Genomic DNA, 26,968 nt, shown 5'->3' with positions numbered 1-26,968 from the left:
TTTTCAAATCTGCAGTAAAACCGTTTCAGGTCGTCAGCCAGCTGTTGTTGTCGGCTACTAGCACAGGTAAGGGGTGGTGGCCTGTAATTTGTGATGTCTTTCAGGCCTTTTCACACTGATACAGAGTCGTTGGCTGAGAAATGGCTCTTCAGCTTCAAAGAATAGCTTCACTTAGCTGCTCTGATCTCCTTTGTCGACGTGTTTCTGGCCTGGTTGAACAACACTTTGTAGGCCTGTTCTTTGACTTGACACAGCTGTCTCAGTTTAGCAGTAAACCATGGTTTGTCATTGCTGATTGTTAACTGAGTCCTGGTGGGCATACACATGTCCTCACAGAGGTTGATGTAGGACATCACTCTGTCAGTCAGCTCATCCGGAGTGTATGCAGCAGCTTCAGAGACGCCCCTGTCAGTTCAATCAAAGCAGGCTTGATGGTCCTGCTCTGCTTCATTAGTCCATCTCTGCACAGATTTTACAACAGGCTTAGCAGAGTTTAGTTTTTGCCTTTAGGCTTGGACAAGATGGATCAGGTAGTGATCAGAGAGTCTTACAGTTGCTCTGGGAACCGAGTGATAGGCATCCTTTATGGCAGTGTAACGGTGGTCCAAAATGTTGTTGTCTCTGGTGGGGCAGGTTATGTGTTGTCTGTAAGAAAACTAATTCCTATTAAAGGAAAACCACTCAAACTTCTCCTGTTTTAAGTACTGCTACTGATAATAATAATAACATCTGCTTTAATCATTGGTAATTGAACCAACCTTAACATTTAGGAGAATTGCTACTTTTCTGCTAAAACTTCAACTCCCAGAATTCCTTTTCGGCGCATAAGATGACGTCAAACCTAGGCGCCCACAGTACAGTGCTGGGAGAAGAAACAGCAGAAACAGCAGAACAACTTATATCCAAATGCTTTTGCTGTTGAACGCGACACTTCACTAAGTGCCTACAAGTTATACGCCTCAGTAAGTAGTAATTTAAAGTAATCATGTGCAAAGTTCTGCTTTATAATTGGACAAATGTGCTTTTCGCTCTATTAGCAGTTAGCTCGTGTGTACAGTAGCATGTGAGCTAGTCACACTTTTGTTTATGTTTTGGCAAACCGAGTTATGAACTTGTAACAGCGAATTTAATAGCCAAATTAAATGAAAAGTTTTTTTCATACTGGGTGTGTTAATAACCTTAAATTTCTGTTGAGTTAATAAATGTTTGAAATTTAGAAGTTTGTCTGGTTGTTAAATGGTGATGGACAGGATGACAGACGAGGTTAGACAGGAGTCTCCATGGACTATGATGTTTGCAGATGACATTGTGATCTGTAGTGAGAGCAGGGAACAGGTGGAGGAGAAGCTAGAGGCGTGGAGGTTTGCCCTGGAAAGGAGAGGAATGAAGGTTAGCCGCAGCAAGACGGAGTATCTGTGTGTGAATGAGAGGGACCCAAATGGAAGAGTGAGGTTACAGGGAGAAGAGATCAAGAAGATGGAGAATTTTAAGTACTTAGGGTCAACAGTCCAGAGCAATGGAGAGTGTGGAAAAGAGGTGAAGAAGCGTGTACAGGCAGGCTGGAACGGCTGGAGAAAAGTGTCAGGTGTGATGTGTGATAGAAGAGTTTCAGCTAAAATGAAAGGAAAGGTTTACAAAGCTGTGGTGAGACCAGCCATGTTGTTTGGTCTGGAGACAGTGTCCCTGAGGAAAAGACAGGAGGCAGAGCTGGAAGTAGCAGAAGTGAAGATGCTGAGGTTCTCTTTGGGAGTGACCAGGATGGATAGGATCAGGAATGAGTACATCAGAGGGACAGCACATGTTAGATGTTAGAGGCTTTGGAGATAAAGTCAGAGAGGCCAGACTGAGATGGTTTGGACATGTCCAGAGGAGAGAGAGTGAATATATTGGTAGAAGGATGCTGAGTTTCCCACTGCCAGGCCGGAGGCCTAGAGGAAGACCAAAGAGGAGGTTTATGGATGTGGTTAAAGAGGACATGAAGGTAGTTGGTGTGAGAGAAGAGGATGCAGAAGACAGGGTTAGATGGAGGCAATTGATTCGCTGTGGCGACCCCTGAAGGGAAAAGCTGAAAGGAAAAGAAGAAGAAGTCTGGTTGTTTCATTGTTGGTGTGTTGGTTAGGCTCTGTTCTTAGGATTTTCTTTTAGGATATTATCAGCTAAACAAATATCAACCCTCTTAGCCAATCAATTTAGTAAAAATATTTTAAAATATATACATAAATGTTATTAAAATGAAAATGTCTTCATATTCTTTATGTTTATGGTTAAGAAAATGTAGATAACATATATACTGGTAAAGACATTACCCATTTCAGTTTGAAATTACACCAATACTTTTTAGTAAAATTCAGCTGTTAAGACAAAGAAATACTGGACCTAGAATCTGCCTTAATGTTTTACCAGTTATGATGCAGCTCTATCAGAATTGTTTTCTCATCTTTAGTGTCTTATAATTGTTGTTTCCTAAAGATACCTGTTACAAATTGTTTGACTTTGATTTCTTTGGCTTATGGCTTATTTCTTTCTAGTTCTAACATGCAACCCCCTGTTTCCCTTGCAGAGCTCATACAGTCACACTACATCTCAAAACTAGAAGGAATCCTTTGAAAGTGGACCATGCATTAAGCTTTGAAGAACTGACAGTCCTCCTGTGAGCACAACACACGATGCCTTACCACTGTGTGGCCTATGGATGCGGCAAAACTGCCGAAGATGGTGTAACACTGTTTAAATTTCCCAAGGACCCTGAGGAGTTTCGCAAATGGGAGAAACAGGTCCAGCGGACCCGCACCCACTGGGTTGCCTCACCCAGCTCTTACCTTTGCAGTGAGCATTTTGGGAGGGAGTACTTTGAGTCCAGACCAGCTACAGGGACTCTGAAGCTGAGGCCAGGAGCTGCTCCAACAGTATTTGTCCGTCCACACTGTCCATCCTGCAGTGGAGCAGGCTGTAGTAAATGCCTACCTGCCATCCAACGGCGGAGCATTACAGCTGAACCAAGAGAGCGCAGCACTAGTGTGAGTAGTAGGGCTACTGCAGTGAGAGAAAGGCATTGTTGCTGCTATTGTTTACAGATGCGATGTAAAGTCAGAGTTTTCTTCATGCTCTCTAACCACCATATTGTTTTGTCTTCACAGGGAGACCGCCATGAAATGACACCCATTCAGTCTAATAATACTGTTGGAAGAGGTAATGAAGAAGGTCTGGCAGGATTAGGGCTGAAGCTGGGGGAAAAAAACAAAGATGATCAGCCAGGTGAGGTCAAGAAAGAACAAAATGTATCTTTTTCTGCTTGTTCATTTAACACCATTTTACCACAGGCATGAATCAAATGAGTTAAAAGCAGCAATCACACACAGCATTAAAAGTCTCAGTCGACTGTGTAGGCTATGAACAAACATTCATGGTGTTTTAAATAAAAAAAAACAACTATTGTGATTGCTTTGTGTATTTTTACAGTCATGTGTGAGATGTGTGGAACCAGCGGCACTATTAGCTCCTTCTTTTCAAAGACGAAGCGTTTCTGCAGTATCTCCTGCTCACGCTCCTATTCATCAAACTCCAAGAGGTCTTCCATACTGGCACGTCTGCAGGTGACAAAAAGATTATATTTTTTGTTCATTTAAAAAGACTCATTGCTTTTTAAACCAGATGAGCCCTCAGTAGAGGGCAGAACCACGCCCTCTGCTGGCGAAAACCCTGTCCTCCCTATACAACTGATGCAATATGTATCAATTTTGATCATCGTACGTATCTCCCTCCCTACTCGATCTGCTGACCTGTAACTCCACAACTGAGCAGGGGACCTTAGACTGATCTTCATTGCCAAGTTTGATTATCCTGACTTCAGCGGTTGCAGAGATATGGGACCGGACATAGCCACATACATACTTACATACATACTTACATACTTACCCAGCCAGATACCGCACCGAATGCAATAACCCCGCCGACGTACCCGTCGGTCGTGGTTAACTATAGCTCACACCAGTGGGGCAGTTTTACTTAATGGCTTTGCTTAATTAAATAATGAGACTATCTTTTTGGGAGTTTGACACTGGGATGATCGTACTTATTAAGTAACAAGAGGTTCTCCCCTAAAACAATCTTTGTGTCCATGATTTAATCAGTTCTGTCTAGTTGTAGGTGACAAGATTAGTCATCCAGAGTTAGTACTGATTCTGAAAATCTCTGTAGTTTATCTTGGCTGACATTGTGTGAGGGGATGACTGGAAAGGTCACCAGTCAATCACAGGACTAACACAGAAACACAGCCATTCACACTGACACCTACAGCCCATTTAGAATCACTATTAAACCAACCCTGCATGTCCCGTAGAAAACCGACACAGGTAGAACATATAAACGCCACACAGAACCTTCTTGCTGTGATTCAGCAGTCCTCACTGTTGCACGGCTGTGTTGCCCATTCTTAAAATCTCACATTTAAATAATTCATTACACAGAAAGGTACATTTTTCATATAACTATTTCTGTCCTCTCAACCCTCACTGCTGGTCACAGGACATTGATGGAGTCACTAGCTTTAGCTCAAGGCAAAGAAACCCTGAGATAGAGACAGATCGCCACACACATTTGTAGATCTCAGGCAGAGCAGTTGTGTATCCACCAGAGAGGTGCACCTGATGTAGGGATGAGGAATGTTTTTTCCAGCTCAAAGTTTTCAGTAATGAAAAAGCGATTCCATTTAGTCTTTATCTCGGACAGGTTCCACTCTCAATCTTAACTGCACTAACAAGCCTGTATAAACATATACAAATCTTAGTACACTTTCACGTCTGAATATACATTTGCATATTTCCTTAAGCATTCTCAAATTGGACACAATCTTGCACACCTGCATACATCTGAACACATGCCTGCTGAATGAAAAGCATGCTGACAGAGCTCAACACATTGTTCAACATTATGTCAACACAACCACAGTATTTGCAACAAAATGTAGGTACAGTCTGAAAGTAAATCATCATTAGATTATTAATAGTGAAGCGTCAGTGTGTCAACAGCATGTTGCTGTTGTAGATGATGCAGGTGGAGCTAATTTGACTACTTCATGTGCAGTTTTCTATACAGAAACGGCAGATTAAGAAGTCACTGCATGATTCACAGTAGAGGGAAGAATAAGTTCTGATCCACAAATCTGTTTTCAGCTGTTAGTCTATTTTACATACAGTTTTATGGACAGAGACAGAAGACAAACCTGAGAAAATGATTATTCAGAATCAGTTTTGTTGCCAAGAAGGTTTTTCATGTAGAAGGAATTAGATGTGGTGGTTTGGTGCAGAACAATAAAGACACAGACAACTACAACATTTTAAAATGAGGATAATAAGATTTAAGTGTTGCAGGTCAGTGAACAGAGTTAAAAGACAAATACACGGCAAATGTAGCAAATCCAAGGTATTCTAAAAGTATTGTGATTTATATATTTTCTCCCAATAAAGTGCAAGATTACATAGTATGAAATGTAAACAACTTAAAATGAACAGATGATTATAATAGTCCTGTTTAAAAAGCTGTGCATTAATGTATTACATTAAAGTACAGCTTTTTAAATAGGCTCATTATTAATCACTGATCAATGAGTCAGTGTCTGTTATTGGGTGGTGGGACTAAGGCAGTGCCACTGGGGGTCTCTGGCCCTGTTGCTATTAGAAAGAATAGGAAGATTAATGGGAGAAGAAAGAAGAGAAATGTAAGCTCTGACACACAAATCTGCTTTTAGGTTTTGGATTTTTTTTTCTCTTAGATTTTTTTGGACGAGATATTGGATCATTTGAACTTGTATTAAAATTAAATCATGCGAGAACTTTTTAACCCTTAACATTGTGTTATATATCGAAAGCTTGTTATATTAAAAATCAAGTATTATTTTCAGATTTTCATAGCCACACTCTTCTCCTCTGTGGTTCCCCGGTGGTGGAACGAGTTACCAAACTCTGATCTGCAGAGTCTCTCTCAGTCTTTAAGAAAAGACTAAAAAAACCAACCTTTCATTGAACACCTTTGCACTTGACAGACTGCAAAAAACAAATCCTATTACGTCTTTACTGCCTGTAGACAACATGGTCCTATTATCACCCTAGAACTTTTTATGGCACTTATCCAGGTTGTTTTCTCCTCACTAGATCTTTGCTTGTGTTTCATCTACTCTCAGATGTACGTTGTTTTGAATAAAAGCATCTGCTAAATGAAATTGTAGAACTGTAGATGCGAAGTAACTAAAGCTTTCAGGTAAATGTGGAAAAGCAGAGAGTACAATATTTCAACCTGAAATGTAGTGGAGTACATGTGTCTCCAATTTGTACTTAAGTCCAGTAAACATACTTAAGTAAGTATACACCGCCTGTTCAAAAAAAAGTCCCCACTTGGATTTAACTAAGCATATAGGTAAGACCCTTCCATTGGATAATTACTGCAGTGATGAATATGTTTCAGCTACAACAACTTATCTAACCCTAGCTGATGCAGTGAGGAACTTCTCATTTCTTAAACAACCATGTTGACATATCCTGTGGTCATGGAAAGGATGTTAATCTGTCTCAGAAGGGTCAATTTATTGGCCTGCATCAAGCAAAAAAAAAAGCTCCAACTGATTTCTGAAACTACCAAAATCAGATTAATAACCGTCCAACGCATCATTAAAACCTGAAGGATATTGAGGAACGAATGTGGTCGGAACAAACTCTTACATGATCGTAGGAAATCAACAGTAGAACTCACAGCTTGTTTAATAATTAAAGTAAGAGCATTTCCACACGTGAAATTCTAAGGGAACTCAAAGGATTGGGACTAAACAGCTGTGTAGATGTAAGAAAACCGCTGATCAGTGAGGTTAATCAGAAAAAACAGCCTCAGTTTGCTACAGAGCATAAAGGTTGGACTCTGGAGCAATGAAAGAAAGTCATGTGGTCTGATGAGTCCAGATTTCCCCTGTTCCAAAGTGATGGGTGCGTCAGAGTAAGAAGAGAGGCAGATGAAGTGATGCATTCATCATGGCTAGTGCCTTCAAGCCTGTAGGGGTTAGGGTCATGATCTGGGGTTGGTCAGGTTCAGCACCGTTATGTTCCCAAAGAATGAGGTCAGCTGACTACCTGAATATACTGAATGACCAGGTCTTTCTATCAATGGAGTTCTTCATCCCTGATGGCATGGACATGTTCCAAGATGACGATGTCAGGATTGATGGGGCTCACACTGTGAATGAGTGGATCAGGGAGCATGAGACATCATTTTCACACATGGATTGACCTCCACAGAGTCCAGACCTCAGTTCCACTGAAAATCTTTGGGATGTGCTGGAGAAGACTTTGCACAGTGGTCCGACTCGCCAATCATCAATGTAAGATCTTGAAAAATGAATGCATCTCTGGACAGAAATAAATGCTGTGACATTGCAGAAGCTTATTGAAACGATGCCACGGTGAATATGTGTTTTAGTCAAAGCTAGAGGCAGTCCGACAAAATACTAGAGTGTGCAATTTTTTTTATTTTTTTGGACGGACAGTGTACTTTCCACCAGCGGTACAGCCATATCGTAATAGCGTCCACACGATGGCAGTGCTTGCATACAGCTGTTTACCTGCTGCTGCTGCAGAATAACGGCAGTAGAAGAAGAGCTGGAGGACCGCGCTGGACTTAAATGTGTTAGCTGTGACCTGAGCAGCTTCCTGTGTGTCCGCCTCCCATCGTTAAGGTGTTTATCGTCTGTAAGTCACAGAGGACACAAATGGTTATGAGGTGCTGCGTGGACAGCTGTTACAGCACCAAGCGGCCCAACCTGTCCTTCCACCGCTTCCCTCTGGGAGACCCGGAGAGGCTGAGACTCTGGCTATCCTCTCTGGACATGGATGTAAATACACCCCTCCGGCTCCTCGGCAAGCTCTTCGTGTGCCAGAAGCATTTTGAGCCCGATGATTACAACAACAACCCCCTGGATCAGCCGAGCCGCCGGCACCGGACCCTCAGGACCACCTCGGTCCCGACCCGGTTCAGACAATCTCAGCCGTCTGAGGCAGGAGACGTTTACCAGAGGACACCGGTGAGTCCGGACAGAGAGGAGGCACAGCGTGTAGACGATAGAGAAACATGAGCTCCTCACCCTCAGACATTTAAAATACATGTTAGAAAAGGAAAAAAAAATACGGGACTGACTGTTAAAAACCCAATATGACAAACCACATTATAGTATTTTAACTGATTATTTAAAATAACTACAACCAGTGTGATTCATTAGTAGTTTAAAATATGCCTCATAACGTGAGCTTTTATATTAAATGCTATATTTGTAATCATATTTAAACGTGGTATTTCTTGTAGAAATAGCTACAAACTTGCATTATTATTATTTTCTGGTTCCTCAGTCCTCTGTGATGTTAAACTGAACCTGCCTCTCTCCAGGAGTTTCAGAGGATAAACAAAAGAAGAAGTTTGAAAACGACAATTTCAGCTCTGGGTGAAATAAGTTCTGTTTTAAATGATTAACTGCGATACTTAGTGGCAGATTAATTGATAGTGAAAGCAATGGTTTCATGATGCCGTTTATAAGTGATCATGCACTTACTGAGGTCAGCCACAGCATTAAGATCACTGATAGGAAATGGATATTATTGAATCTTATTCCAGCGGCATCTGTTAGTGAGTGGTTGTATTAGGCAGCAAATGATGAAGTTGATGTGCTGGAAACAGAAAAAATGGGCAACTGAAGGATCTCAGTGACTTTGACAAGGATCAAATGGGTCGATACATCAGAGAGTTGTTGGTGTTGCTGGAACACAGTGGTTAGTTTCCACCAAAAGTAGCCTGAGGAAGGACAACCAGTTTAACAGCAACAGACCGAGTAAGCCCAAGACTCACTCATGCATGTGGGGAGTGAAGGCTGATGTTTGTGATCCAGTCCAACAGAAGAGCTACTGTGACACAAACTGCTAAAAAGCCTTGATGCTGTTTTGATAGAAAAGTGTCAAAACACAGTGTCTGCAGTTTGCTGTGTCTGTCCATCAGCAAAAGCACCGGACCATGGAGCAATTGAAAAAGGTGGCTTAGTGTGAACTACACTTTCTTTGACATCATGTGGTACATGTTTGGTGTTTACCTGAAGAAGACATGGCAGCAGGGGCACTGAGATCCTCTGGGAAATGTTCTGCTACAAAAACTTGGGTCCTTCATTCATGTGGGTGTTACTTTGACACACTTCATCTAGCTAAACATAGTTTCAGAGCAGGTATAAGCCTTAATGGCAACACTATTCTTGTCAGCTGGATGAAGCTTCCTGCTACACTACAAACATTGTTAAGGAAAGGTTTAAGGAATATGACAAAGATTTAAAGGTGGTGACTTGGCCTCCAGATTTCTCAACTCTTGATCGAGCAGGAATCACAGAACATAAAAAATATAAAAATCTACTGCTTATATTTTGCTGCCTGATACCACAGGAGCCGTTTAGAAGTCTGTGAAGTCCACACCTTGATGGATCGTTGTGGATGTGTGAAATTTTCTACAATGATGGTCTGACTAGTAGACTCAAAATATGTTATTTCTGACAGCTAGTAAAGCACTTTTGACATTTCAAAGGCTGCATCTTATCCTTATTTTTACTTTCATAATACACTTTGGTTGCAGTTATTAGAATGTGCCCTGCTTACTCTCCTCTTGCAGTTTGTGTCAACAGTGTAGAAGCTACACCATCTGATAAATGTTTATTTTACTTTTTTTTCTCTGCAGGGAAAGACCCCCTCAAAAAATCTACTGTGCTGAATAAGATGAAAGGGACCCAGTCAGCTCCAACAGCAGTGGAGGGTAAAGACATCTAATAAAGACTTATACAAGCATTGTTTTCACAGGACAGTGAATGTACATAAAACAGCGTAGAACGGTTTTAATATGTGCGTTTCAAACATGTGCACTTGATGCAGAAGCTGCGTTTCCTTAGCCTAGCCGCGCTAGACAACCCACGGTAACGAATTTAATTCTCTGCCAGGGTTGGTCTAGTTACCCTCCATAAGGCTTGAGGCTGGATTCTCCTAAAACTGGCCGGACCAATCACCATGAAGTGTAGAGTCAGAAGGCGGGCGTAACGAAGTGACGACAGAGGCGTGACGATTCTGACAGAAACAACCGGCGCACAATAAACAGTTATCTTTCGACTTGGCTTTGGCCACAGCCCTTAAAGATTTGAAGCTAAAATTCAACCTGAAAGATAAACAAAGGACGGCACTTAAGTGTTTCATTGAGAAGAAAGACGTATTTGGACTTATGCCGACGGGATATGGCAAATCCTTAATATACCAGTTGGCTCCGCGGCGCCACTGGTTGGGAAGCTAATGGGACTTAGCCACAATCCGCCGGTGCTCTCGAAACTACGTCAGCCTATTTGTTGCGTTGATTGGTTGTATACCTACCCAATTGCTGCAGAGGAATTTGAAAGACAACCTTTTAGCCCGCCTCCCTCCCTGTCGAGCTTCCCTAGACCCTTGTCCCGTCAGAAACATGGGTCTAGCATGGCTAGGCTAGCGTTTCCTTACTTTCAGCTACAAACACACAAAATATTAGAAATGTACAAAATCTTTGGTCATCTGCACTTTTACGTTGTTGGGAGCAGCCACAATTTTTCATCAATAAAATGTAATGTGAGGTAGAGAAGCTGCAGGTCACTAAAAAATAGTTGTTCATTACGTCCGAAAAATATAAAGAACATGTCTGAACAGGCACATAAAGTTTGCTTCCCATATGGTGGCATTTTGTTCTATCTAAGACTAACTTTACTGGTATTTGCTGCTTCTCTTGTGGAAGTTTTAGAAGCTGCACACAGTACACATTCAGACATTAATATTTTAGCTGTGTGATCCCTCTGTTTTTATTCAACAGCGTCTCCTGGCTTTGACTGGGGCTCCTATTTGGACAAGGAAACATCTCTGGCTGTGTCTGTCTCCTGCTTCAGACATGTAAGTTCTCTGTGCAACATGTAAATGGGAACTATTTTGTGTAAAGACACCTATAAGCACTTTATATAGTGTATATTTGCACACACAGCCTTTCAAACTGTATTTATGTTATGAAATCTTTGTTCCAACTCATGAATGTGAGGTGAGTCACATTTGTTAGGAGCTAATGTTTGTATGAGCAACTTCATGTTTTCAAAGCCTTTGTTTTCAGTATTGGAGTTTATAAAAACACACAAAACACAATCAAAAAGTATTTTTACAATATGGGACCTTTAGCAAAACTGTGCACATTAAGAATATATTCCTCAAATTTAGTAAAAACTGAACCAAGTAACATTGCCTAGAAAGTGAATTTCGTTCCACTCACATGGATCTACATGAACTCTGCTTTATAAGATATATCTATTGCTAATTACTACCCCAAAAAAGTTTCTACTCACCGTTTCCAGTCATTTTTTAATAATTAGCATTTTTGTGTCGGTCTTTTTTTACTGTGGCATAGTGATATTTACACGGGCGGACTAGGATTTGCAGTGCGTGCAGCGGTTTTTGGTCACGAGGACCAATAGGAACCGAGTCCTGTTGCCGTGGTTTCAGATAAACACACAACATGGCGTCGACTAACCTGGCAATAGCCAGATTAATAATTGTGTAGTACTTGATAGTACTTCAAAATATCAATCTGGGACCGCTCCATGTAAATCCGTTCGGAGGAAAGAGGCACGGATTGGACAATGCAACAGTATGTCCCGCCTCTGACAGGTTTGTTTTTAGCCAATCGCGGGATCTTCACAACGAACGGAGCAAATTGGTAGATTAAACTCTTACCAAAACCCGTAGGTAAAAAAGCACAAACATCTTTACCATCCAGAAATGCACAAAGCGCCTCTCGTTGTTCTTCCTTCAAAGAAGCGATAGGAGATTCAGCTAAAACTGACTTAATAGCAGCATCTACACCATCGTTGTCCTCCATTGCCATGTTTGTTTTGATCTACTGGCGCTTGGTGTCACCTATGGTCGTCACCCCCCGATATCCCTCCCATTATCCCACCCCACACACGAATACTGCTGCGTGATTGGCCCGAACCAACTTGGTTCTGTACGAAAAGTGAAGGCGGGAGCGGAGCAAGATGGTTTCTTGAGAGATTTGTGAACTCACAAATATCGCGAGAAATCAACTTGCTGGCAAGGTTAGGCGTCGACTGTATCTAGCGAAGATGACGAAAAGAAAGACAAGGAAACTGCCTTCAAAAGTTACTAAAAAAGGATGGAAACGATGCTATATGCATCTCACAGATGTCCAGGGCGAAGACGTGCAGGACTTTACACGGAAACGGTGGGAAACTTACAGAAACTGCGTTAGACAGTGGCTTTCTCTACAGGGTGCATGTAAGGACCTTGCTGAAAATTATAAACATTGCGTCGATGTTGATTTTGACAATGTTCCTGAGGACGCTGGTTTCCATAAGACATGCTACATGCGATTTATTTGTAAAAGGCGTTTGACTTTGGCCGAGAAAAAATGCGATACTGTAGCCTCGGATCAATCAGCCCCTTCGGACAGCATCGCCAACGCCAAAGCATCGACATCAACGGCAACTGAAACTCCACGAAAGAAACTTCGTTCCAGGACAGATTTGCCAATACCTTCAGCTGGCCATGTTCTTCCACCGCTGTGCATTATTTGCAAAAAAGCGGAAAAACTGATTACTGTTAAAGGCAAACGACAGAGGGACAAACTTTCACAAGCTGAGACATTGACTGCAGGTAAGCCACACACACTCCTTTTGTTGTGAATAATAATGGGGGGTGGGGGAGGGGGGCTTCTGGTCAGATCACAGATGAAGTTAACACAATGTGAATTCTGGGCTGCAACTGTGATGTATTGGTCATTTGTTTAAGACAGATGTACAAATAGAGACCAAGTCTGGGGTCATTTGATGAAGTCAATTAACATTATTATATTAAATTGTTTTACACTGAGCAAAAAGTTTAGTTTGAGACTGATAAGAGTGGAATGCAGGGCTTTCAGGTCAACAGGTCACTACTGCCAGCCCAGCCCAGATTTATGGCTGTGCAAGAGAGAGAGAGGTCTTTTGTCCTCATCATGGCAAAACAAACCTCTTGTCACTGTTATTTACACCCCCACCCCCACCCCCACCCCCCACACACGCACACACACACACACTTAACATTTGGTTAAAGTTAAAGGCCGGTTGCAGAAGGCTGCTGAGCTGAAGGAAGACACCAGCGTGGTTTTGCACATTAAAGAAAAAGACTGTGTCTCCCTGGAGGTGCGGTACCACAGGACCTGTTACGCACAGTACCCAAAGTTTTTGTTAAGGCCTATGGAAACAAGTACTGCAACCCCAGATGAAGCGTGAGTTTTTACAATGCATTAACATTTTATTACACATTGTACATTTCAAAATGAGGCATTGACAAACAACATAGTCTTTAGTTTGTTTAACTGTAGTTCCAAAAACCTATTTGATAATTTTATTCAGGAAAAATTGGCGGAATAGACAAGCTTAGATAATCTTGATTGGATGATTATGTAAATATGACATGGCTGCAACAGTTTACACATGGTTTGTGTGTGCATGCGTGTGTTTTTCAGAACTGAAACACCATTCACTGACAGCTACAATTTCTTCTGAGACTGTCATCCATCAAAGGATTGTAGTTGACCAGGAAGTGCTGCGAATGAACAAGCTACGAAAGACATTCGTGGACATAGTGAAGAATCAAGAGGGTCTCGATGCTTCAGAATACAGGTAACCGAAATATCATGTGTGTATCGTGTTTCAAAAGAAACAGAAGACAGAGCTGTATGGGATGATGACTTTGATGAAAGTGATATTGATGAGTAATGTACGCACCATGTCACCATGTACAGTTTTACTTTTTCTTTCTTTTTTTTTTTCTGTATTTGTATGTGTATTCTATATCTATATTTTCATATTCAGAGAAACTGTCGTATTTGAATAAATGTTTTATACCATACTTGTGAATGACTCTGACCTTTTGTGCATTTATTTTTTTTGTCTTATTCCATTTTTACCATTATTCCGATTTAGGAGGGCGTGGTAGCAATTCGGTTGATTTTCAGCCATTTATGGGCATGGTGTGCATTTTTTATTTTATATCTTTCATTACACAGTAGGTTGTGATATTTTTAATATATGACACATAAGCTTTTAGCTAAATGTACTATATGTTTCATTGTGCTGGGTGCAAATCACTTAGGTTGAAGCATTTCCTTCAAGAAATTAGCTACATTTCTCACTCTGAATTCACCTATGTGTACACTAAGGCACCAATACTTGTTTCAAGTGTTTGGTAGATGTGTTTGACATTTGATAAAGATTTTGTGTTGCCAGAATTAACATAGCACTTAAAACAAGCAAAAACAGCAGCACCAGATTTTCGTTTTTTGGGTATTCTCATAAAGATACAGTTCTGGCTGGTGACAAAGTTCGGACAAATATTCTGAGTAGAACTTTTAACCCAGAGTCTAGAAGGGTATTGCCTATGAAAAAATGCATTGAACACATAGATCCAGCGTAGTGGAGCGAAATTCACTTTCTAGGCACTTTTTCCATGGTCCCAATACAGCCTAAACGCAGGTTCTGTAAGTTTCCCACCGTTTCTGTGTAAAGTCCTGCACGTCTTCGCCCTGGACATCTGTGAGATGCATATAGCATCGTTTCGATCCTTTTTTTAGTAACTTTGTAAGGCGGTTTCCTTGTCTTTCTTTTCTTTTCGTCATCTTCGCTGGTATCTATGCTAGATACAGTCGACGCCATGTTGTGTGTTTATCTGAAACCACGGCAACAGTACTCTGCTCCTATTGGTCCATGTGACCAAAAACCGCTGCACGCACTGCAAATCCTAGTCCGCCCGTGTAAATATCACTATGCCACAGTAAAAAAAAGACCGACACAAAAATGCTAATTATTAAAAAATGACTGGAAACGGTGAGTAGAAACTTTTTTGGGGTACTAATTAGCAATAGATATATCTTATAAAGCAGAGTTCATGTAGATCCACTTGAGTGGAACGAACCAACACAATCTCGTTCAGCCAATACAGCCTAGCATGTAAAATGAAAAAAAATACTAAGGTTTGACATGCTGCTTTGTGTTGCTGTTAAGACAAGATAAGAAAATAATCATTTACTTTCATTTTATTCTATTTGAGAAACACCCTGATTTTCAGAGGTGCTGAGAGACATACAATAAGCTTTGGAATTATTAAGACAAATAAATAAAATGAAAATAACGAAAACAATTACAGTTAGAAATGGGCTGAATAACTCTTGAAAATCCTGAAGTTTATAATGTGAGTGCATAATAAACTTCCCTCTGATCTTAAGGAAACCTTTGTCGTCCTCATCTTCAGGCTCCTCTTTGTGCCTACTGGGACGACATCAGTGTTGGGATGAAAGTGGAAGTCCTGAACACAAACGCAGTTCTTCCCAGTAAAGTCTACTGGATCGCTACTGTCATCCAGGTAGCAGGTGTGTACATCTTTCTGTCAGTTTTTATGTTAACACAGACAAACCATAAATTCTGTAATTATGATGATAAAATCACTCAGAGCCGGACCAGAAGGGCTACAGTGTACTAGTTATCTAGAGATCTAAAAATGTTAAATGAACAAAAGCCACATTCTTCTAAGTAAACAACATTGAAATTTTGATATCTCAGCAATAGCAATTTCTTGTTATGAACGCATAATATGTGATCTAAAACTTAAGCTTCTAAATTTTGGCAAATCAGGAACATCGCTTTTCTTCTTCTTCCCCTCTCTTGTCTCCAGGATACAAAGCTCTGTTGAGATACGAAGGCTTTGAACACGACAGTAGACATGATTTCTGGTGCAGCCTTGTTTCAGGAGAGCTGAACCCGATTGGCTGGTGCGCCATGACCAGCAAACTGCTGGTGCCGCCACAAGGTGAAAAATCAAACCTGAAGCACACTGACATGTAAACACAGAGCTGTATCACCATGGTCACACTCATGTAGGTGGTAATAAAGTATTTAGTGTCTTCTAAAGTGATATGTTGACAAGAAATGTGAGTTCCTACTATGCCCTAGTGCAGGGGTGTCAAACTGATTTTAAGTTCAGGGGGCCACATTCAGCTCAATTTGATCACAAGTGGGCCAGAGCAGTAAAATCATAAAATGGTAGCCTGTAAATAATGAGAATTTCAAAAATTTTCCTTGGTTTTAGTGCAAAAAAAAAAAAAACATTCTGAAAATATTCACATTTAATGAATTATCTTTTTACAAAACATTATGCACAAATTGAAATTTATTAAGAAAAATAAATTCAATTTCAACAACATTATGCCTCAGTTTATCATTTACACAGTACAACTTTTTATCTACGAAGGCACAAAACATTTAGTCACAGGTATTTGGAACTAAATGATATAGTATTTCACTTTAAAAAGACATAAAACAAGACAAAATATTACAAAAATGAGATGCAAAATGACAAAAATGAGAAACAAAATGACAAAAAATGAGGCAAACGGCATGAAATAAAACAAAAAGCAGACAAAAAATTAGACCAAAAAGTTACAAAGCAACAAGAAAGTGGCCAAACGACACAAACGAGCCAATAAATTACACAAATGACACAAACGAGACAAAAAATGACAAAAGCTTGAAACCAAACCAGCAAAAATCAGCGCTCGATTTAGATGGTCGCCATTTGCGACTAAAAACGTCGCAAATAGCGACCCGGCGACCGTCCAAATCGAGCGCTCGAACGGGCTGAACCGCGTATCATGTTTTCTTCATGGAGGCAGCCACTTTGTATGATGTCGTCAACCTCTTATCATTCCCGGCGCTCGCGGCGACCTGGCGACCGTCTAAATCAAGCGCTGAAAAATGATATACAAAAAAAATGAATTAAACAAAACACAAAATGACAAATAAGACAAAAAAGTTGAGCGAGACAAAAAGGAAACACAAAACGACGACGACGAGAAACAAAACAACAAAAGTCCGGCAAAAGACAAAAAACAGCAAAAACAAGACAAAATAATACAAAAATGAGACAAAATGACTAAAGAACAATGAGTAATCTAGTATTTTACTTCTAGAAATTATTTTAAATTTATAGTATTACAAATTTCTAATTTACAGTTAATGTCTTCTCTGTAATTTTTACACTTTATAAAGTCGTCCCACGGACCAAAACTTCCCCGCCAGAGGATCCAATCCGGCCTGCGTGTTTGACACCTCTGTGGGTTCAACACAAAACACGGAGCACAGTGGAATTTTATCAAGATTAATGTGACTGATTTGACAAATTGATTGTCTTTAGATGTGAATCCAAACATCCCAGACTGGAAAGAGTATCTGATGAAGAAGCTGGTGGGGGCCCACACTCTCCCTGTTGACTTCTACCTGAAGGTAAATTTAATGCTGCTGGATGCAACCATCAGACTCGTGAATGGGACCTCATCTGTCTTGTCGAGAAGTGGACTTAATTAAATTAGATGAATAATTTAATTTCACTGAATTAATTAAGCACATAATCACCATCTCCGTCACTTTACAACTCTGCCCTCTTCCCAGTTGGCAGAACACATGAAGACCTCTTTTAGAATCGGCATGCGGGTGGAGGTGGTGGACCCCAAACACATGAGCCGGACACGCGTGGCCCTAATAGACTCCATCATCGGCGGTCGCTTGCGGCTGGTGTACGCAGACCAAAGTGACGCTCCTGAGAACACCATCTCTGATTTCTGGTGCCACATGTGGAGTCCCCTCCTACACCCCATAGGCTGGTCCGGCAAAGTGGGTCACAACTTGAAAACACCTGGTGAGTGTAGAAACGGAGACTACAGCCCTGCAATAAAAGTCAACCAAGGCAACATGAGGACTAGAATAAAAACCCAATCATGGGAAGAACAAGTTGAAAAGAATAATTTAAATTTAAAGCCTACAGAGCCAGCGAATGAAGTAGTAGTAAAACAAGTTAACCCTGTAAAACCCACTGTTGCAAAAATACAACAGTTTTATTTTTTAAGTATTTTTCTATTATTTATATATGTATTTGTAGATATTATTTTTGGTAATTTTTATATGTGTATATATATTTATGTATGTATGTACACCCCCTGTCAAAAGTTTTAGGACACTTTCTCATTCAAATAAAGTAGAACCTGTCCTACAACCTTTGACAGGGGGTGTATCTACCAAATTTGGTACACATATGCAGCACATCAGGCTGAACAAAAAAGTCAGTGACAGCCACATTCCAAACTCAACAGGACGTGAGCTATTTTGCGTTGAATGTCAGACTTTGCCCATTTTTCATTTTTTCTCGAGCGAACTCCTCCTAGGGAGAAACTCCAATTCACCTCAAATTCGGCCAGTACATACAGGAGGCCTTAATGATCCAAAGTTATTAAAATCTTTTTCCAAAGTCAAAGGGCGTGTCCGTGGCGGCCTCTGGAATTTTGATCCTTTGCCATGAAATTTCAAATGCTGCGTATATGCCCTGAACATGCTCCAATCCGCCTAAAACTTTACATGTATGATCAGAGTCCTGCCCTGATCACATCCATATGATGAAATACACCCCCTGTCAAAAGTTAATACTACCTATTTTCATGTCTACCTTAGTGGGTGTTATGTGCTTAAAGTAAAATAAATAAAATAGATGGTGAGCTAAATGCATGAAATTTAACCTGTTGTTTAATAAATCAGTTTCTTGCCTTGAATGATTGAATGTTGTGAAAACGCAGGTTTTTCTTATTTTTCTTAGCCAATACCATGGAAGCCTACGGTGGTATAAGGGGTAACTCTGACAGCTCATTCCTGCTCTTTAAAAAGGTAAGGAAATGTTTATACTAAAGATAGGATTAATAACCTGAATTGACAGATATACTGTAGAGCCAACAAGTACTTTCTTACGTTTACCTTCTGTTATTACAAAAGTGTTCATATACTAGAAGCTTAGCAGTAATATATACATATACATATGTGTGTGTATAGACACACACACACACACGCACACACACAGACACACAGGATTGCACAATTTGACAAAAACATTGGCCGCCAGCGATAGTCAGCTGTTTTTTTTTTTTTTTGCAGTGTTTTGTCAATCCATAGTTATTTTTTACTAATTTTATTGTCCATTGTGAAACACAATTTAAATTATGTGTTAATAAGAAGTGGCATTTGCAGTTGGATCATACACTGTCTGTCCAAAAAAAAGGTCGCTACTTGGATTTAACTAAGCATATAGATAAGAGCCTTCCATTGGATAATTACTGCAGTGATGAAAATGTTTCAGCTGCAACAACTTATTTAACCCTAGCTGATGCAGTGAGGAGCTTCACATTTCTTAAACAATATTCATCAATATAAGATGCTGGTATAAAATGAATGAACCTCTGGACAGAAATAAATGCTGACATTACATATGCTTTCCGAAACAATGCCACAGTGAATGAGTGCCACACTCAACGCTAAAGACAGTCCAACAAAATATTGTGTGCGACTTTTTTTTGACCAGGCAGTAGGTTACGCATGTCGTCGTTGCACCCCTTTCTAGGTTCTGTTGCATCAGTTCTAGGAGTCTGTATATCTGCAGAATTTCCTTAGGAAACTGTTTATAGTTCAAAGCAAAATTAGTGATGTATAATGTGGTTGTCCTAGCCTAGCCGCGCTGGACAACCCACGGCAACAAATTTAATTCTCTGCCAGGGTGGGTCTAGTTACCCTCCATAAGGCTCGAGGCTGGATGCTCCTAAAACTGGCCGGACCAATCACCATGAAGTGTAGAGTCAGAAGGCGGGCGTAACTAAGTGACGACAGAGGCGCGACGATTCTGACAGAAACAACCGGCGCACAATAAACAGTTATCTTTCGACTCGGCTTTGGCCACAGCCCTTAAAGATTTGAAGTTAAAATTCAACTTGAAAGATAAACAAAGGACGGCACTTAAGGGTTTCATTGAGAAGAAAGACGTATTTGGACTTATGCCGACGGGATATGGCAAAGCCTTAATATACCAGTTGGCTCCGCTGGTTGGGAAGCTAATGGGACTTAGCCACAATCCGCCGGCGCTCTAGGAACTACGTCAGCCTATTCGTTGCGCTGATTGGTTGTATACCTACCCAATTGCTGCAGAGTGATTTGAAAGACAACCTTTTAGCCCGCCTCCCTCCCTGTCGAGCGGCCCTAGACCCTTGTGCCTTCAGAACATGGGTCTAGCGCGGCTAGGCTATGGTTGTCCTGCTGTGGCATAAAATGTACAAAAACCAAGCGTGGAAGGTGTTTGGAAGACATCCGCTAGACTGCAGCATGTTGTGATAGTTTATTATATGAACATAATCAAAACGAACAAGTGATTAGTCCACAGCCACCATTCTGTTCTTTTTGGGGTTTTGTTGTTTTTTTAAGTTTAATGTTTTTCCCGCAGACTAGAAACATAACGAGGGATATTGAATGCAAAGTAATTGCTGTCATCCAATCCACAGCCAAGATTTGTCTACATGGAGGGAAGTTTCTTTGAAAAAGGAATGAAGCTGGAGGCCATCGACCCTCTTAACCTGGGAAATATCTGTGTGGCTACTGTACAAAAGGTAAACTGTTGATGATTTTGTTGTTTATCTAATCTGCTCTGATCACTCATGTAGGTAGAGAAATGCCAGTTGAAGTACAGTTGAGGACAAATTATTAACCCTCCTATGAAATCTTAATATTTTTCCCCGCAAAATTGTCAAGTGCTGTTAAACAGATGAAGGAATTTTTAACACAGCTTTTCCAAACATCCTAGTTTTATTTTGAATGCTGACATTATTTTACTTGACACACAAAAACAAAATTATTTACCAAAAACCAACAACAACCAGGATCAAAATTATTAGCCTCCTTGATGCCAGTAGTCAGTTGTTTCCTTTTTGCTGGATAACAGCTTGCAGTCGTTTGTAGTTTGTAACAAGTCTCTGACATCTCCTGAGTGTTCCCATTGTCCTTCAGCAAATCCTTCACACTCCTCCAGACTTGATTGGCTTCAGTTGAGCCCACAGATTTTCAATGGGATTCCAGTCAGGGCTTTGTGCAGGCCGGTCAGTCACATTCACTTTGGTCTTCTGGAGGTAAATCTTCAACCAGGACCGACTTATGTCGTTGTCATGATAGGAGACAAAGCGACGACCCAGACCCAGTTCTTCAGCCAACTGTTTGAGGTTTTCTTTCAGAATCTTCATATATCCTTCTTTCTTCATGATTCCTTCAACCTTGACAAAATTCCCAGTTCCAGACACGCTGAAGCGGGGTTCTTTGGGTTATACCTCTTCCTTCTTTCTCCAAACATAAGCAACGTCTCTACGGCCAAAGAGCTCTAGTTTGGTCTTATCTGACCAAAGGAGATGCTTCCAGTCTGCATAATCTTTCTCCAGGTTGTCCACAGTGGGCTTCAGTCTGGCTTGAAGGTGTCTGTTCCGTAGAAGTGGAGTTTTTCTTGGCCTGCATCCTCACAGTCCATTTCTGTGCTGGGCTCTAGTTACACTGCAATTGTTGACTTGGCTAAGTCATTAACCAGTGTTTTAGTGGTTTTTGTGGCATCTTTAGACACATCTCTCGCAATTCTTTTTCCAGAGTCTTTGTAATCTTTTGCTTCCTGTCTCTGTCAGACTTGTTCTGTACTGTGTGGCTCTCTTTGAATTTCTTAATGATACTTTTCATTCCACTTCTTGACACTTGGAAACGCTGTCATAACTTTATTATTGTCCTGTTTTGTATGCATCAATGATTCTTTTTCTCAAGTCTAAATTGATTTCTTTTGTCTTTGGCAGGATGCTTTGTCAAGTAATAGCTGAAATCCTAAATGAAGTTTTCATACTGTGTGTAAAGTGTAGGACAACCTTCAGCTTTAGCTTGATTGATTACAAGCTCTGAGCGTCACAAAGGTAAAGCAGATGCTTGCACATTAGTGGTTTGGCTTAATAAAAAGGTCAGATCTTAGGAGGGCTAATAATGTTGACTCTGGTAGTTCTTGTTTTTTGTTAAATAATTGCATTTCTGTGCAAAATAAAATAATGTAAGGATCCAAAATAAAACTAGGATGTTTGGCAAAGCTGTGTTAAAAATTCTTTGATCTGTTTAACAGCGCTTGGGGAATTTTCGTAGACGGGCTAATAATTTTGTCTTCAACTGTATCCCTTAATTACTGTATTCTCTATAATATGACATTGTTTGAAACCCGCTAACTCGCTCACCGTGATCACTCTATTTGCATCCCTGTCTTTGCCGTCTCTCTGACTCTGTTCCTCTTCACTCTTCCCAGGTGCTGTTGGACGGATACCTGATGGTGGGAATCGATGGCACCATTTCAGACATTGGCTCTGGCTGGTTTTGTTACCATGCTTCCTCTCATGCCATCCTTCCAGTGGACTTCTGTAAAAAGAACAACATCCCTCTCACTGTACCTCAAGGTAAATATCAGCTGCCTTTTTCTGCTGTTTTTGATTATAACTCAGCCCCAATATTTTCTCCTGCAGTGATGCAAATTTAAATAATTTCCACAACTGATAGTCGCCCATGTTTAGTCAGTAATCAGTTATAGTAGACACTTTGCATGTGTTGATAAAAACATTTTTAAACAGTGACTGTTCATGTTTGTTGCAAAACCAGCTCAGTTACATGAGGAATCTAAAGAACAAGAAAACACGAGGCTGCACAGCAAACAAGCTGCAGTCTTCCTCTGTAACTAACCTGTAATATTGTTAATTTTTTCACAGAGGTTTGTTATCAAAATAATCCTCGTACCTCATCTATGATGATGGAGTAATTAATATTAACCCAGCTGTCTAAACAGCTGCTCAGCTTGAACAGAACAAATATTGTTGCAACAACTTTATTAGTCCAGGAAAACTGTCATTATTTAGAATAAAATAATACTTTGATCCTTTACAGGAAATTACTTTGTTACAGTAGCATGCAAACACACAGACAACCCACAAACCCGACAGAACACCAACACTAGCAGTCATGAGTATGACCAAATACATAGCATATAAGTTAGAAAAACTATGGAAGTAAAAACATATACACAGCATATACATCTTAAGTTAAAATATTAGTGTCAGTTGAAAAGCCTGGCTGCAGCTGATAGGAAGAACTGTTGCTGCAATCAGACCTGCTCTGAGAGAGGATGAATCTGTGTCTGCTGTGTCCAGACACCTCTAGATTGTGTAGTAGGTGCGACACATTGTTCATAATAGAGTTCAGTTTTCAGTTTTACCTCACAGTTAAAAGATCTCGCCCCAGCCTGGTTCTGGGATGTTTCTAGTCCGGCTTCCTCGAATAGTTCAAAAACATGCTGAGGTGAATTGGTGATTCTAAATTGTCCGTAGGTGTGAACGTGAGTGTGACTGTTTTTATCTCTATGTGTAGCCCTGTGATAGACTGCTGAAATGTCCAGTGTCCCGTACCTTCACCCTAAGTCAGCTGTCCTTGTCTTTAACACTCAAGTCCTTTGTACTGCTGGTGCTGATATGCTTTACCTTGTTGATGCTTGATTGATGTTCTCAACTTACAGGGAGAAACTATGAAGAGGAAAGTAAATACTTCAACAACATACTGTTAATGAAAACACTTTTGTAAAAATATCTGTTTCCTGGCAGGTTATGACTCTCAGACCTTCACCTGGGACAAATACTTGAAGGAGACGAATGCTAAAGCTGCACCGGCACGACTGTTCAACGCTGTGAGTCTTCTGAAGCTGTTTAGCAGCATGACTTTGAAAAACCAACTGCGAGTGTGATCACACCCACAGTTGGCTTTCATGGTCTTGAGCTCAACGTCTCAATTGAGCAAGACAGTCTTTCTGTGAACCCGCTTTTGGACACATACACTGAACTAACAGTGATGCAAACTCTCGTCTCTCATTACTTTGGTTCTGTTTCCAGGACTACCCAGGTCATGGCTTCTCCCCCAACATGAAGCTGGAGGCGGTGGACCTGATGGAGCCACGTCTGGTGTGCGTGGCCACTGTGAAGCGCTGCGTTGGCCGCCTGCTGCTCATCCACTTCGACGGCTGGGAGGACGAGTTTGATCAGTGGATCGACCACCAGTCCCCAGACATTTACCCCGTCGGCTGGTGTGAGCTCGTGGGCTACCAGCTGCAGCCGCCTCCTGGTCTAGGTAAACGCCTTTAACAGAAAACGGCAATAGTGCTGCAATATTCGGAGCAAATGTAATTGAATAGATGTGTGTTAATGTATTAGAATTTAAAGCTTTTAATAATTCAGATTATCGGTGCAATAATTCCATGTAAATACTGCAAATTAATTGAATGAAGCAGAAAACTGTCCACCAAGCTTTGACAAATAGGAGCAACTGATGACATCGATTAGTAGCATGTTGATGTTTTTGGGCCTGTAATAAAGTGACGGGTGTTTTATTTTGTTTCCCAGTTGATTTAGTTGAAAACCCGGTGGCGCGGAACAAGAAAACCAAGCCTTTTCTGTATGGGAGAAAGAGTAGGTTTTGCTTCAGAAATGTACATGGAGTCTTGTGTTTTTATCTCATTTCTCATGTGATGTTTAAGGAAAATAAACTCATGGTATTCCTTTCCGTAGGAAGGAAGTACACGAGGAAGAGGCTGTCTCAGGAGCAAGCTGGAGACAGTGAAGATCATCAGAATGAGGTCGCTGGCACCGACAGTCCTCGAGGTCTTCCTCCAAAAATGCCGCTGATCCAGCCCAAGGCCGAGCAAGAGGAGCAGGAGAGTAAGTAGAGTGTTTAGTTCTTCTCATTAGCATTTTATTTGGTCATTTTTGTAATTTGCTGACTTAATTGTGTCTCCACAGTTTTTGCAGTGGAGGTGAAAGTGGAGGAGATGGAGACCCCCATTGAAAACCCTCCACAATCCTCTGTGGGTGCAGTCAAACAGGAGGGTGGAGGGCAACAGGTTAGGTCAGGACTACATCCGGAACCAGAGCAAAGCAGTTTGGGAAATGCAGAACATGAGAAGATGGAGCAAAGCAAAAGTGCAGACGAAGGGGAGGAAGAGCGCAGAACGCTGGATGAGAGCTTTACTGGTGACACTGACATGGAGCAGAGTGAAAATGAAGGACGACAAGTAAACCAAGAGGAGGAGAGCCAAGAAAATGATACCAGCACCATGGAGGAAACACCGGAGATGGACACAGAGCGAGACACTGCAGGAGAAGCTGAAGCAATGAGTACATGAGATGAGTGTTTCTGCTTAAAGAAGGGAACGGTGGAAAAGGTGGAAGAGCAAAGAGACCGAACTGACCACATTAAGGAGTAGAAAAAAGCCAATGTGGGCAAAAACCAGACTGAGGTTCCTTTAGAGCAAACAAAGAGTTGTGACAGCTATTGTATCTTTTCAACTCTGGTGGTTTACGTTTATAATTCTTTAATCCTGGCTGTGTTGGCAACACCAGTGATCAGTTTAAACTACATTTTCTAGAATTCTGGGTGCAACAAACACTCCTTAAATAGCTGTTTTATCACAAACACAACAGAAGAGTAGCCTTTCTATCTGTTATGGGCACAGTGCCACAGACAAATTCACACAAGGCTTTGCTGATGAAGTATTCCCAGATCTCCAAGTACAGGTATGCAGCTCTAGTTAGGAGATAACGGCAGGCTTTGAAGAAGCTGATCATTCTTTGTTTGAGGGCCAAAATGGCTGCTTGGCTGGTGTTAGGCAAATGTGTAAAAAAAGTGATGTAAAGAAGTTACTGAAGAACAGTCTGGACTAGCAGGTAAGGAGCAGTGTTTTCTGTGAGAGAGAATAACTCATTTTGGTTTGAACTTTGTAAGTTTTCATACATTTTAAATTCACAAAAAGCAGCTACATAACACACTAAAGGAAAGGGCAGCAGAATATGAGCTCTTTCATAAAGAAGTCAGCAGACAGAAAGCAGCATGTTCTCACCTTACTAAGAAGTTGACGTGCCGCTTGTCAGGCCAACTCAGCTTAATTTCCACATCCATTAGTGATTGAGGACCTGTGCAACGTAAATTTATCTCCCCAAGCCTGCAGATCCTTCCATGTGCAGTCCAAAATTTGTGTCTGTATGGTTACAACGCAACAAAGGGCAAGAGTGCTCAACAGTGCTAAGTATGCAGGGAATCTGTAGATAGGACTTACTGTGCAGATGGTGTCGAGCATAAATATGATTTAATGCCAAAAAAGGAAACGCTTTGCATCCCCATGAACTTAAAACACTAATGATAGTGTTTCGTTGTAAAGTTGAAATCAGAGTTCGAAAATTATAAACCCGGATTAATGGATATCACACATAGGTGAAGTGTTTGACAATGAAAGCTGGTGTTTAAATAAACACAATGTTAATACAGTTGAATGTTTGATGCATAAAAATGTAAAAAGACCAGCTATGACAGTTTTGAAACTACCTTTTGAACTACACAATGATATTTCTATTGTATTTCTTTTTAGTTGAGTTGAACATGTCTCACATCAAATCTGTAACTCTTAGTCTTTTCTGTGTTGAAATCAGCCAAATGTTTGTTGTAATGGTTTATTTTATGTCCAGTTTTCCATACAGATATTTTCTGTTTTGTCATTAAGTGATTAAAAAAAAATAGTTTTCTAAATTAACTGATTTGATGCCGTCCTCTATAAACCTGGGACTCAATGTTCTGACATAGTGGTTAAAGATAAGTAGTATGAAGCCAAAGATTCTATTATTTCATTCACCCGATTGAATAATAGCAGTGCTGGATTTGTCCTTATTACGCCGACTTCATTTACCTCTTTTAAGATGCTAAAGCTTCAACTGCAGTGAGTTTAACCAACATTCCATAGCTGTGAATGTAACTAGAAAAAAGTTCTGTATTAATTAGACAGCAGAAGTAAATACTGCAAATAACTGGCTGATAAATGGTGTGAATGAAAACTGGCAAGATGTGTAAAACACAGAACAGCCTCAGCAGCTACACGTTTCATAGCTGTTAAATTACAGTTTT

The 26,968-nt window shown here is 40.7% G+C and overlaps 1 protein-coding gene across 1 annotated transcript; it reads left to right on the top strand.

Moving 5' to 3' along the window:
- Positions 1-839: 839 nt before the first annotated feature.
- On the top strand, positions 840-26,600 carry l3mbtl2 (L3MBTL histone methyl-lysine binding protein 2). Its single transcript, XM_051939591.1, has 19 exons — positions 840-962; positions 2,561-3,017; positions 3,138-3,255; positions 3,460-3,593; position 6,571; positions 9,745-9,819; positions 10,888-10,964; positions 15,369-15,486; positions 15,789-15,923; positions 17,307-17,395; positions 17,561-17,807; positions 18,756-18,823; positions 20,479-20,583; positions 22,290-22,437; positions 23,629-23,711; positions 23,914-24,148; positions 24,421-24,486; positions 24,586-24,735; positions 24,817-26,600. The coding sequence occupies exons 2-19, from the start codon at positions 2,667-2,669 to the stop codon at positions 25,197-25,199; spliced, it is 2,583 nt and encodes an 860-aa protein (XP_051795551.1). The 5' UTR covers positions 840-962; positions 2,561-2,666; the 3' UTR covers positions 25,200-26,600.
- The last annotated feature ends 368 nt before the right edge of the window (positions 26,601-26,968 follow it).

The sequence above is a fragment of the Acanthochromis polyacanthus genome, chromosome 19 (assembly GCF_021347895.1).
Source record: "Acanthochromis polyacanthus isolate Apoly-LR-REF ecotype Palm Island chromosome 19, KAUST_Apoly_ChrSc, whole genome shotgun sequence".
NCBI lineage: Eukaryota > Metazoa > Chordata > Actinopteri > Pomacentridae > Acanthochromis > Acanthochromis polyacanthus.
The sequence above is the reverse complement of the archived record's forward strand: the minus strand, read 5'-3'. Positions and strand labels throughout refer to the sequence as shown.

Coding starts and splice junctions, on each gene's coding strand:
- l3mbtl2 (XM_051939591.1), top strand. CDS start 2,667: ATGCCTTACCACTGTGTGGCCTATGGATGCGGCAAAACTGCCGAAGAT. Junction 24,487..24,585: donor TTTTCTGTATGGGAGAAAGA/GTAGGTTTTGCT, acceptor TCCTTTCCGTAG/GAAGGAAGTACACGAGGAAG. Junction 24,736..24,816: donor CGAGCAAGAGGAGCAGGAGA/GTAAGTAGAGTG, acceptor GTGTCTCCACAG/TTTTTGCAGTGGAGGTGAAA.